Source organism: Cervus canadensis, chromosome X (genome assembly GCF_019320065.1).
Source record: "Cervus canadensis isolate Bull #8, Minnesota chromosome X, ASM1932006v1, whole genome shotgun sequence".
Classification (NCBI taxonomy): domain Eukaryota; kingdom Metazoa; phylum Chordata; class Mammalia; order Artiodactyla; family Cervidae; genus Cervus; species Cervus canadensis.
The window spans coordinates 132922018-132935279 of record NC_057419.1 but is presented as its reverse complement, the minus strand read 5'-3'; the positions used below and the strand labels follow the sequence as shown (position 1 = coordinate 132935279).

General features: G+C 41.5%; 1 protein-coding gene across 3 annotated transcripts in view; it reads left to right on the top strand.

The window, feature by feature from the left end:
• GRIA3 (glutamate ionotropic receptor AMPA type subunit 3) overlaps positions 1–9840 on the top strand; it is a 288598-nt gene extending 278758 nt beyond the window's left edge. For 2 of the 3 annotated variants that reach the window (XM_043457534.1, XM_043457533.1), the window contains exons 16-17: positions 2269–2516; positions 7634–9840. In XM_043457534.1, coding sequence (XP_043313469.1) covers positions 2269–2514 — 246 coding nt within the window. In that variant the 3' untranslated portion in view covers positions 2515–2516; positions 7634–9840. Of the gene's footprint in view, positions 1–2268; positions 2528–7633 lie in introns of all 3 variants that reach the window. The other variant, XM_043457532.1, reaches the window with a different exon arrangement.
• The last annotated feature ends 3422 nt before the right edge of the window (positions 9841–13262 follow it).

Here is a 13262-nt window from a genome sequence, read left to right as displayed (position 1 = left end):
AAAAAAAAAAAAAAAAAAAAAAAAAAAAAAAAAAAGATCCAGTTGTGACAGTACTTTTTCTTAACCTCTTACAGTTTCAGAGACTTTGTAGTTGTTAATGCCTTTGGTTATGACTATATTATGTTGAGCCCACCTGAAAACAGTCAAAGAATTAAATAACAAAGACTGGCTTCTGTAAGCACAATGATTAGCTTCCTCTCAGCTGCTGTCGTATTGAGTTCAGCATCTATTTGGATCTCGAATTTCATTAAGTCTGTCACACTTCTCTCTTCCAAAGATGTTATTTGAATCTCTGTACCTAATACTTCTAAAATTCAGTCGCATGCTCCTTAAGGGTATACATTCTCAGGATAACATCACATTGATAAGCATGAAACACTCTTCCCCGCCTCCTTCCTGCCCCCCTAAGAAAATTCTTTTTGAGTTTCAATTTTTGCCTTTCCTTTTTTCGAACTAATATTGTGGTATCAGTTAATTCATTTCATGAAATGCCACTCATTTTCCTTGTGCAGTGAACCATTTTGCTACTGGTTTTCTATATCCCACAACAGGGAATTTTATTAAACTTAAATTCGTGGAACTTGAAACTTTGTTGCTACAGCTTACACGGGTCATGCAAAGGATGCTTTTCCCCATCAAAAATCACATACATATACAAATCTAATGGGAGAGGACAAGTTACCAGAAATTGATCCATTTCCTAATGGACTGTGGAACATCCTTGCAGATAGTTTCACCAGCCTCCTTAAGGAGATGATCCATCATTTCATAAGTGACAGAGATTCTTATCACTTGTCTAGCTGTCATTCATCCTAGAAGAGTGACTCTTTGCAAGGTTGTTATAGAGATGAAGCATGTCCATACCCCTCTTCCCGACAATGCGATTCAATTCCAATTGGCCTTTTTGCTGAAGTAAACAAGTACAGGACTGGCTCTTATGAAAATAGAATCATAATATGGCCAAACTGTCTTTATATTTAATTCTTTACATGATACTAGGACCAGCAGAGCTACAGAGTGTTGAGTGTCAGCCATAGCCATCATCTGCTCACTGTGCTATTATTTGAATAAGATACTCAATTCACTGGCTTAACAATGTGGGTATTCCATTCTATTGTATTCAGCAGCAAAATGGTTACATTCCCTCTAAAAAGACTACAAAATGCTATTTTATTTTATTTTTGTCAAAGAAAGGCTCCTGGCCCTTGCTGTGTCCTACCTCAAGGTAGGGCTCAAGGCACCAACTTTTTTCTTTCCATTATTCAAGCAGTTCAGTTTCAGCTTTTTCATGCAGGCAGATAGCTTAGTCAGATTTGCACAGTTTGACCTGAAAGTCACTGACCGGCTTCCTTGATTTACCCCCCCCCCCAACTTCCATTTTAAATAGGGAGCAGATAAGTGTAGGGTTTGTTTTTTATTTTTTCTAAATATTCTCTACATTCCCTGGAGTAAAAGCTAAAAATGAGCTGGATTTTTTTTTTTTAATCATCAGCCTCCTGGAAAAGTTTTCTGATTTGTATGGAGCCAATTCAGGACCCAGTGGGTCCTCCTGAGGATTTCCTTAAACTCCCAGGAAGCGGGAACAGAGTCAATTCTTGTCTCCATAGCACAAAGATTTGCTCCCCTGAGGACCAGACCTTAGCAACCAGCCCCCACAGGGAGCAATTTCTTTCTCAACCACTGGGTGAAAGGAGAGAGCTAATCCTTTTTAAACAAACCCTTGTGAAGTAACTCCCCCCAATATGAATATCAGGGACGACTAACATACTCACCTGCTATCTTAAAAACTAGTTGACACAGGGAGAACAAGGGAGAAAGGGGTGTTGCGGGGCAGAGAGGGGAAAGAGTGCTTCAAGTTCCCAAATGAAAAGAGTGTTACATTAATAGAAATTATGTCACTGCTCAACTCTGGCAAATGGTGTTTATCCAAGCTGGCAGAGGACTAAATTGTGCTTGTGTTTACACTTCTGCTCCCATGGCCGAATGTTGTTTTATTTAGTTGTTGACACCATCTTGAGGTACTAAAGGATTTAAGGAGTCGAAATAAAAGAATATTTAGGTGAGGATCACAACTGTCAACAGAAGCACAGTCTGCTGTCTTACTGGCCATTGTGAAACATCCACCAGTTGCCAGAGTTGAGTCATAACATTTACATCAATGTCTAGTTATTTTACGACTTAGAACTATCATATACTGTTGCAATGTATTATAATGTTCCATTGTCTTTGTTTTCCCCAAGAACTAATCGCCTTGTTCATTTCTCTTAGGACAAGACCAGCGCTCTGAGCCTGAGCAATGTGGCAGGCGTTTTCTATATACTTGTCGGAGGTCTGGGGCTGGCCATGATGGTGGCTTTGATAGAATTCTGTTATAAATCGCGGGCAGAGTCCAAACGCATGAAACTCACAAAGAACACCCAAAACTTTAAGCCTGCTCCTGCCACCAACACTCAAAATTACGCTACATACAGAGAAGGCTACAACGTGTATGGAACAGAGAGTGTTAAGATCTAGGGGTACGGTTAAGGTCTAGTACACTAATCAGCTTACGTTACTGTACGTTAATCTCTTTTAGTTTTCTCTTTGTTTTTTGGTCTGGTTTATTGTTTCAAGAATTGTCTATTCTTTGCAACCATTTAATTCTTTGAAAACAACAGTTGTGCTTTCTTGTCAGACAGTAGAGCTTTTCTAATAGCATACTTGTAATTGTGGTCTGCGACCTAAGAGGGAAAAAAAGTTCTCTAGAGCAGCACTGTTCAGTGGGAATATTTGCAAGCCACATTTGTGAACCAGATGTGTAATTTAAGTGCTCTGGTAGCTATTTTCAAAAGTAACACAAGTAGTGGTAGACATATGGCATTTTGCATTTGCCAAAACCTATAGAATGTACAACATCGAGAGTTAACCCTTAATGTAAACTATGGACCCTGGGGCATAATGATGTGTCAATAATTGTGTTCATTAATTGTGACAAATGTACCACTTTAATGTTGACAATGGAAGACAACAAGTGGAAACAGAGACTATGGGAACTCTCTATATTTTCCACTTAATTTTACTGTGAACCTAAAGCTATTCTAAAAAATAAATTTTATTAAGTAAAAAATGTTTTTTAAGTAACACAAGCAAAATTAATTTAATATTTTTTAACTCAATATATCTGAAATATTAGCATTTCAACTTGTTATCAATGTAAAAAATGAATGAGGTATTTTTCATTCTTTTTTCATACTAAGTCTTAGAAATCAGGGGTGTGTTTCACATAGATACTTATGGCATGTCTCAGCTCTCACATTAGCCACATATCAAGTGTTCAACAGTAACATGTGGCTAGTGACTGCCACGTTGGACAGTGCAGCTATAGAGAAAGCAGCTCTCTGGAATTGATGTTAAAATGAAAATGGAAATGGGGAGCTGCCCCCTTGAGAAACGCAGTGCTTCTATAGGGGTGTGGTGATTCACTTAAGTGTAAACCTAAGACAATTGCTTTAATCTTTAAGTTCCTTTGTTGTCCCTTTCTTGGAACTGATGTTCATTCAGGTAAGTGTCTCCCAAAGGACAGTCTAGGACCCCTGCTGCTGGCTGTTCCCAAATTCATACTTAAATGAGCCTGACTGATGCCACCTTGACTCTGGCAGCTACAGCCAAAACTCACCAATAACTCAGACATGTTCAAAGGCAAGCTTGAGTTAGGATAACATCTCCATCTCAGAAGTGTTTATGAGAATATAAGTTTAGTTACCTTCAAGTGCATCTGTCATCAGTAACATACCTATCGAAAGTGGAAATGAACAATTAGCAACTTCATAGCTCTTATTGTAGGTGGGAGATTTTTTACTTCATGAGTTAACGTCTATGAGCTTCAATTTCTAAATGCATTTGTACTTTTGACCTCCACATATTTCATGGTGTGGATCTCAATTCAGCTAAGTTTTAAATATTTCCTCCAAATAAATCACTTGTTCTCACCACAGAAGGCATTCTCTTGTTTGATGAAGTTGCTAGTTGTTATTTCCTGCTGCAGACCTCCTGTCACAACATATTCAGTATACAACTAACCCACTAACAAAGTGCTCCCATTGCATTGCTGAATGGACCAAAGATGGATTCATCTGTAATTAGCATTGTTTGCATGCAAGCATTTAATGTTCCAGTGTGCTTAAAATATTTTACTCTTGAGTAGGTTATATAGGCCCATTAGAACTGGGGGCACGTTATTTGCTTTCTCATAAGATAGTACCCAAGTGATTTCAACCTAGGTGAATTATCCCAAATTCAAACATACTGGCATCCAAAGAAAAGAATACACCTGAAATCTGCATATCAGTTTTCCAAGTGCTCTCACTCTATTGCCGCAGTTGTGGTAATGGGGCAGAAAACACTGGCTTGGCCAATGTTCGGAGTTTTTCCATAAAACCTAAACAAACCTTTTGGTCAAGCCAATATTTTCCCTTTTAGGACACAGGCAAGACAACTAGGTAGTGGCAGTTCTCGGACTAGAACCCAGCTCTTCGTCCTCTTATAACTGTATCCTTCACTAAACCCTGTGACCACCCTCCACTTACGGCCTGGTGGTCTCCAGAAATCTTGAAACCCCAATGGGATCCTGTCACATGAAGAACAGATCCTAAGTCTATGTCTTACTTCTCTACAAAAGTGTCTTGAGGGACTTCACCTAGCCTCCACTAGCCCTCCTTCTGATGCACTTGACACAAGGGTGTATATTCAATCATTCCTACTTCCACAAAAGGAAGCTTTCTGGAACAGGGCTTAGGGTCACACAGCTTCCAGATCCTCTTTATTATCAGCCATTCTATCTGAGTCTCTTGTTTAAGTCCCAGAGCAGTACTTACCGACTGACAGTGTGCAGCAGGTCTGGGGTGGGGCCTGAGGTTCTACACTGCTCACAAGCTCACAGGTCATATTGATGCTGCTGGTCCGGGGAGTAGTAAGGTTCTAGAGAAAGTTGTCTCAGAGCCTATCACTTAAGGAAGGAAGGGGGGATGGTGAGTGAGAAAGAGAGAGAGAAAGTTGGATGAGCAAACCTTTGGGCAGGGTGCTGCAGTCTTCCAGTGGAGGCCCAGAACACTCAACCCAGGGAGTGGGGAGAGTGCAAGAAATGAACTTTCGCAACTTCTGGTACAGTGGCTTTCCTTTAGTCATCTTGGCTGACCCATTTTGTAAAGCAAGATTCAGGATAACTGAGGCAAAAATCACATTTGAATAGACATCAATGCCAATGCAGTTACAGCCCAGTTAGCTGGCACCGTGGCAGTCATCCCTAGGATGAAAAGAAAACCTGGGGAGAGACTCTGCAAACAAATGTGTCCTCCAAGTCTGTGTGAAGTCCCTAGACAAGAAGGAAAAGACCCAGAGGATGCCAGGGAAAAAACCTGACATGTGTCAGCCAAGACACAAAGCAGGCTGAGCAGGAAATAGAAACCTCTCAGCTGTCCTCAGCCAGTTTGGTGATGTAACATCAGGGGGATGTTGGTCTTCATTCATTCATCTTTTATTTCCCAAGAAGTTCTGGAATATCTCACAGTGACTTCTAATTTCTTACATAGTTATTATGGTTTCTGGTTCTTAGAGTTGGCCTAGATCTGTCAGGGTCTATGCAGGGTCACAGAGACGGAGAAGCACCCTGAGATTTTACTTATATTGCTGATTATCAGAGCCAGCCTTGGGAGTTTATGGTGCCAGTAATTCTTCAGGAATTTGACTCAAGAGCAAATCAACTGCAAAAATATGATCCAGGTGAAATCTGGTTAGTAAAAAGGCATCCTTGAAAGAGGAGGGACTCATCTCTCATTTTCTATGGCTGGGAGTAGAGTCAGGGTTATTGGACTCATTGTGGGAACCCATGCCTCAGACCCAGCCTGATTCGGGAGCAGATGACCTCTTGACGACCTACTGTCTGTCTGGGTTACTGATCACCCACTGGAAGAGCGGCCTGAAGCATGCCTGGGCGGGTGAACAGCCATCAAGCATTCCAGATTCACTGCACCCTAAGAGTGTCTCTACTCACTATTTTAAGAAATTCTTTCCAATTTCTTCATTGCTGCTCAGGACTACTTCTGGCTTCTTTGGTTTCTTCAATATTTTTGAAATCCTTCGCATTTTCAAGAGCTCAAAATGCCCGAGGATGAGGAAAAAGATTTCTTTTTTCCTCTAATACTGTTCTATTTAGTCTTTCTAGAGAATAACAACTTTGTGCCTGCCGCCTATTTTGAAGTAATCTGTTTTCCTTCTGCAGCTATAGACATTCTTGCTGGTGAAGCGTTCCTGCCTTAGAGAGCTCATCTTATGTTAAGTGGTGATGTTCTTTGTCCCCAGAGGACTTTTCCTTCCATAATAATATTGGGTTGGCCAAAAAGTTCATTCAGGTTTTTCCATTAACATCATACAGAAAAGCCTGAACGACCTTTTTGGCCAACCCAATATTTCATCTACCTCCATTTAAAAACAGGAAACAGAGGCACTGAGAGATTAGGTGACTTTCCCAAAGTTATGCACCTGGGAAGTGACATCCCATGGCCAATAGGAAGGTCAGAAGGGACACTGACCTTTATGCCATAGATATAAACTTTCTCCAAATGTCTGAGATAGATATGATTCTGGACCATAGGGATTCCAAGGAAGCGGTTTACCCGCTTTCATGTTAGTCTTACTCTGCTTCTTTGGGTATTTTGGCCTTCAGGTGCATCTTTGACTTTCTTCTTACAGATGATTTTATTCTAGGGCCAGTGGTAGATAGTGATCATGTCATTCTTTGGGGATAAAATTCAGAGTTACCTCAGGAGAAAAAGAAGGACCCCATTAGTGTAGACAGAAAGGATAGAGAAGATGGGTATGAACTTGAAGAGGAGGCAGGAATGTGGCCTTAAGTTTCCAGGGTTGGGGGCAAATGAAGCCCCTGCACTAGTTAATGCCTCCAAAAAAGAGGGCAACAACAGCATCTCCGTCGGCCCCATAATATCAGGGCAAAGACCCCATGGAGGCAAACCCCTTTGTGGATATCACTAGGGTTCTGCCTTCTTCCTGGAATGCGCTGTCTCTTCAAAGTCCATGTGCTATTTTCTGACTTCAGTAACTAAGGTTGTAGATATCAAGAGAAATAAGCTGTCACCTTTCTGGCAATGAGCAGCAAACTTTCTTCTCGTGATCAAATGGATTTCAACTGAGCCAGCCATAGAAGACCACTCACAGTCTGTCCTAGGCAAACAGTCCCCCATCACAGGTTCTGCGACCAGAATTCACTCTGCAAAGTCATTGTCCTGACACTGTCATTGTCCTATACTGAAATGCCACTAAGGCCTTCTAGTATACCCACATCCTAAGTGATGAACATTTTAAGTTAGACTTCATGCAATGCCCATGTATTCCTTAGTACAATGCATAGTAAAAAAAAAAAAAAAAATGAACCTAATTTTAACCTGTTGCAAAGCACTTGCTTCCAGGGAAAGAAGTGAAACAAACCTGTTACCTAAAGGCAGTCAAACAAGGTGCAGCCTCAGAAATGCCAGTTTGAGAAAACAGCTGCAGTTTTAGTCCAAGATAGACTGAGCTATAGCACACTTAGACTGCCAATAGAAAGCCCATTCAAACTGACGTTCCCCCCTTTACTTTTCAGATCCCTTCCCACTGGAGGCAAGTGATGAGAGGAATCACCGAAAACGTGGCTGCTTCAAGGATCCTGAGCCAGATTCCACTCTCCTTGGTGTCGGGCATGACACGAATATTGCTGATGGTGCAATGACCTTTCAATAGGAAAAACTGATTTTTTTTTCCTTCAGTGCCTTATGGAATACTCTGAGACTCGCGACAATGCAAACCATCATTGAAATCTTTTCGCTTTGCTTGAAAAAAATTAAAATAAAACCAACAAAAAAAATGGACATGCAAGATTCCAGTATGCGAAAACAAATGTTATTTTACAAAGTGTCAATTCAACAAAAGCCATTCTTTGATACCACTGCACAGTATACAAACACCATGTTCTTTAACACACATACACACAGACGAATTTCAAATTCCAATTCTGCGAACAGGCCCATCTCAGCTAAAATAATTAATTCCTCCTGATTTAAAGAAAAAAAAATCTGACCTCCCTGTCTGGGAGGAGACTGGCATTTCTTCTAGGATCTGCTGACAAGATGTTTTTGGTATTTCCTGTTGGTGATGATGTTCTGTGCACCCTATTTCCTTTCAACATTGCTGAAATGTGTATATCTTTAGAATGTAAATGCAACACTTCAGAAAATTCAAACACTTTGGAAAAGGGACTCAATGGTGACTTCTGTGTTTTGAAACGGTTTTGTGAAAATGCGCTGCCAATTTCCCACTCGGTGAAGGGATGAACAGAACTTTCTGAAACCGACTTGTGTGTAGCAAGGGACGGGCACTCTTAGGCATACCTCTCGGTGCTTTCCTACAAATGGATCCCGGGGCTTTCCGAGAAGCCCGGAATGTCAGCTCACAGATGTGTTTTTCTTGCTTCCGTGTGCATCTTGTCAAGATAGCTGAGTATTTAGCATTGAGGTGAGGGAAATGCGGCCTACACTCCCAAATGTGTTTAGAATATCTTTCTCAGAAACAACACTGTGTTTAGCTCCGCTTTCTCTGCTAAGTATGCCTTTCAAATGTACACCATGGAGACAGGACCGCGTTGCAAGGCGGGCCAGTGGGTTCAGACCACAGTTCTCATCTGACTTTCACTCTTGCTAGGTCTGTCTTACCAGCTGTTGCCTGTGATTGCCTGTGGCTCTCCGTCAGACTGCATGTGTCCTTTCCTAGTTTGCCAAGACTAAGATGCATTCCCAAACCTACTGCTAAATCAAGGGCCTCAGCGTCACTCCCAGGTCCTTGCTTGGAGCAGTCTCTCTACTGACTCCGAAGATCGCGCCACTGCTCCACGGGCTATCAAGTAACTAACTGCGTACCTGCCGTTGGCATCATCAGAACAGTCAGAGGAAATAGTCTCCACTCACTAATTACCTCCTATATAATGACATACGCTTTCTGTAGTTCAGTAGTCTGCTTTCATCGGCGACGTGCACTGGGAAGTTTCCAGGCTGTAAAAACTGGGAGCTCGAATTCATCTCCCCAAGTGTGACCCTTAGATGCTTTAGTTGACTCGCTGCACATTTGCTCTTCAGAAAAGAAAGGTACAAGTCTCGTTTCCAACGAAACATTTCTGGAAAAGTGTAATATAAACTTTCATTCCAAAAACTGTGTCAGAAACGAATGACTCACCTGTCAAATTTTCAATGGTATTGAACAAAACAAACAAAAAAAAAAACAAGAAAGCTGTTGTGTTTTTGTTTTGTTTTTACGAAACTATGATTTTTTTTCAACTTCTGAATGCTATGATGTCCCGGCGCGGGAAGCTAATGCTGTGCCAATATACGAGGTTGTATAAAACCAACCAACCAACCTACACACAAACTTCTCATAGGCACTGGATAAAGAGAAGTGGATGTTTGTTAACTCAAATCAGCTTTTCAGAGAGGAAACTTCACTGGGAATGAAGAGGCGGGTAAATTGGTTTGTTATTTTTTAAAAACGTGCATGTTTTAAAAAAAAAACACATTGATTGCTTCAAATTTCTGCTACTAACTTCAAGCTACAGGAGTTTGGCGGTAGTCACTTGAAGATTTTTTTCCAATTATTTTCTTTTTGTTGTTAAAGCTGTACTTCAGTGAACAGAAACATTGCCAAGCAAACTAATGGCTGTAAAAGCATAAATTGCATGTGTGGGAATAAATTACGGAGCCTCACTGCCATGAGGTATTGTACAAAGTTTTAATACATTTTGTAAATAAAATTGTAAAGAAAGAATTCTGTTTCTGGGCTTTGACTGTTCAATTTTTATTGGGATGCAGGTGCCAAGAAGTTATTATTCACCAATTGACTTCCCACCAAAAGTCTCACCAATGATGTTTGGTCACCTTACTGGTGATCTTCATCAACTATTATGCCTCTCCCCACCCCAGCTGCAACTGCAGTCAGGTTCAGACTCCTAATCTAAATGTAATGGGACATGAAGACCCTCGATTAGGTCTGCCAGGATCACCACCAGTGAGGTGGCATCAACAAACAGCAAGAACCAGGACTTCAGTTCATATGTGAAGGAGGAAAAGTTTGACTTCAAGACCTTCGTTCCCACTCATCATCTCTTCCACCCTCAGGGACCCTCTCCTCAGACATCTGCCTTGACCCTAACCCCGATCCTCCATCCTCTCATTGCCAAATCTGGCCTCCCAAGGAAGTGCCCAAACTCAGAATTGATGATCTTAAAAAAAAAAAAAAAAAAAAACCTCCAATTGCTTTCCCATGTCATCACATGTATGTGTTGTCATCCTCTTAGTTAATTGGCTCTACTTTTTGCTGCTTTCATGACTGATAATAACTTAATGTCCCAGCGGAAATATCTTTATTCCACCCAGAGCCACTGATCTAGAGTGGGAGATAATGAATCTAGGACTATACTGATCTTAGAATGTTTCCGAGAGAGAACCAAAAGGCTAATGATCTAGTTTGAATTGTATATAGTGAAAATGGAATATAGTTTTATCCAACAAATAGAGCACATGTTTAAATATAGATCAGTTTCAGATGATGATCACCAAAGAAAACAGGGGGTGATGGTAGGAGAAAGGGGATAATTTGCAACTAAGCCAGAAAGGAAGAGTGCAATTGAGATGCTAGAGAAATAAAGATATCTGGGGTTAGAGAGCTAGAGAACAAGGAATACAATGCCTCAGAGAGAGAAAGATGGGAGCAGGAAAGGAAAACTCTCAGGAGTCTATGAAGTGTAGGATGATATGAACACCATGTGGTCAATTTGACCCACAGGCTTCAGCATATTACTATCATTTTCACTGTCCTCTGAAATGCCATTTGCCTGGTAAAACACCCTTTCTAACTCAACTGCTTTCCTTTTCTTTGATTAGGACACCTGGACACGACTGAGCAACTAAACAACAACAGCAGCCTCTGCCCCCAAGAAGAGATCGATTCTTTAGGGAGCAGATTCAGTGACTAGATTATAGTGACAGTCCCCTTGGTGGCTGATGAAATCAGTTCAAGTGCTAAATGTTGTCCCCAAAGCTTCCAAAATAATAGATTTCAATTTTAACAGGAACTCCAATTCCTTACCTCAGAGGAGAAGTTCACCTCAGGTGCTGTGGCAGGTGATGGTAGAGGGCAACTTGGGTTTACCTAGGAATTGAGTGTTTTCCTCCTGGGAGGAAGGGGGAAGGTGTTTTTAGTCTTTCTCAAGTTAGTCCCTAGGTAGCTGTATGTCTTGCTGATACATAGGATCAGAGTCGCCAAACAGGTCTGCAAAAAAAATCCTTGCTCTTCCAATGTCACACTCTCACTGTGCACAAGAGGAAACTGCTTCTGGCTTTCTGTGTTGGTTTTCTTGCCCTGTTAACATTCACATCTGATCACACTCTGTCTATAGAACAGTCTTCAAAACAGGAAGGACAAGTGTATTTAAGGAAACCTTGGTAGGGTTCTGGAAGAAACGGTCCTGCAAATCACCTTCCTGGTACTGGGTGAGGAGAAAGGATCGACTGTGACTTGGGGAAGATGAACATAGAGGAGGAGAAGAACAAATGGAGAAGCAAGAAGCAAAGCCATTATTCCTCAGAGTCCAGACTCAGTGAAGCAGAAAGATGCACTGACACGCTGTTTCATAAGGGTCATAAACTACCAAAGTCTATTATCAGTTGGAGAGTTACTGAGCCAGCTATTCGGCTACTCTCAGCCATACCTCTCCTCTCTTAGCCTCACCCTGTTGGACTGGGTTTCCTGGGCACCCATTTATTATCAGATCACTTGGCAGATATGAAGCTCAGCAACGATATATCTGCTTTCAGTTGTGGGAGCACACAGAACTTAGAGTCCCATCAGGAAATCTCTTTTGAATCTGGGGTTACTTGTAGGACTTACAGTTTCAGCCCTATCATTCTAGACTAAAGAAAAGGCAAGATCTGGGCACTGAGAATTAATGAAACTTGCCTCTAGAACTGAAAGTGAAAGAATGAAGTTGCTAGGAGACCTCCCCTACATCTAAAATTGAGAGTCATGGACCAGTCATTTATGGTCTATGAAGATGGTGCAATTGGACTTTCTCAAAATGTTCCCTGGGAGGGCACTGTTGTTAGGAGAGGATGGAGGGAGGTATTGGGAGGGTCAGTCATTGTCCCAAACCTACTGCACTTTCTTCACATCCTCAACACTGAGAGTTCACAAACCCATTTGAATAGGCAGGATACCCAAGTTCTTTGATCGCCATCGTGGTCCTTGTAACAAAACAGCACCTGGACAAGCCAGCTGGGGGAGGGCCTATACTCCTTTCCTCTCCTCTCTAGGCTGAGGGGAAAGCAGTCTTGGTGGCAAGGCAGATGATGACTACAAAGAGTCTCCATCCATCCATGCCCCATGTTGTGCTCAGGGAAAGAACTAGAAAGAGCCCCAAAAGAAGACCTCAGCTCTGCTCCTTCACTTGGGTTTGTGCTTCCTAATGTAATCAGGTAGAACCTAACTGCATTTCTCTCTGTGCCTCAGAACCTATGGGCCTTTTGAACAAAGGAATCACACTGGCTCCTGTAAGCCTCTAGTTGTTGAAAACCTCAGAATGACCACTTCCCTGCCAAACTGCCTACTCTTTGAGCTGGAGGTATTTGCTTAGATATTGACTCATGATGACCTAGTTACAAAAGTGTAAAAGAACCTGCAACGACAGTCTAAATAATAATCCTCTCCTCATGACAGCAGCTTTGGTAAAATTACCCCTGCAGTGGTTTCACTGAGCCTCAGTCCTGTAGCAAAATGGTTGATTTCAATTTCTCCTAATAAATATTCATTAAGCCCAAACAAGTCAATTAAAGTTCTGGCAGCAACTCTCAAGAAGCTTGAATGCAAGGCTGACAGGATGATAGAATGTTACAAATATTTCTAAACATTGCAGTCTTCCTCCATTTGAGGGCTAGTTTTCTTGGAAGACAGGAAACCCTCTCTGAAGGTGGTAAAGCCAACTAGGCCTGCATTTCCCCCATTTACAGTATAACTTCAGAAAAGCTTGCTACACCCCATCACCTCTTCCTTAATGATAATACTATGGCTTCTGTCCCACCACTCTATAGGAACTGCTCTGGCCAAGGTCATCAGTAAACTGTAATCCTACTTTATTGTAAGGGATGTCAAACTGTGACTCTTAGACCAAATCTGGCCCACCACTTTTTTTGTGA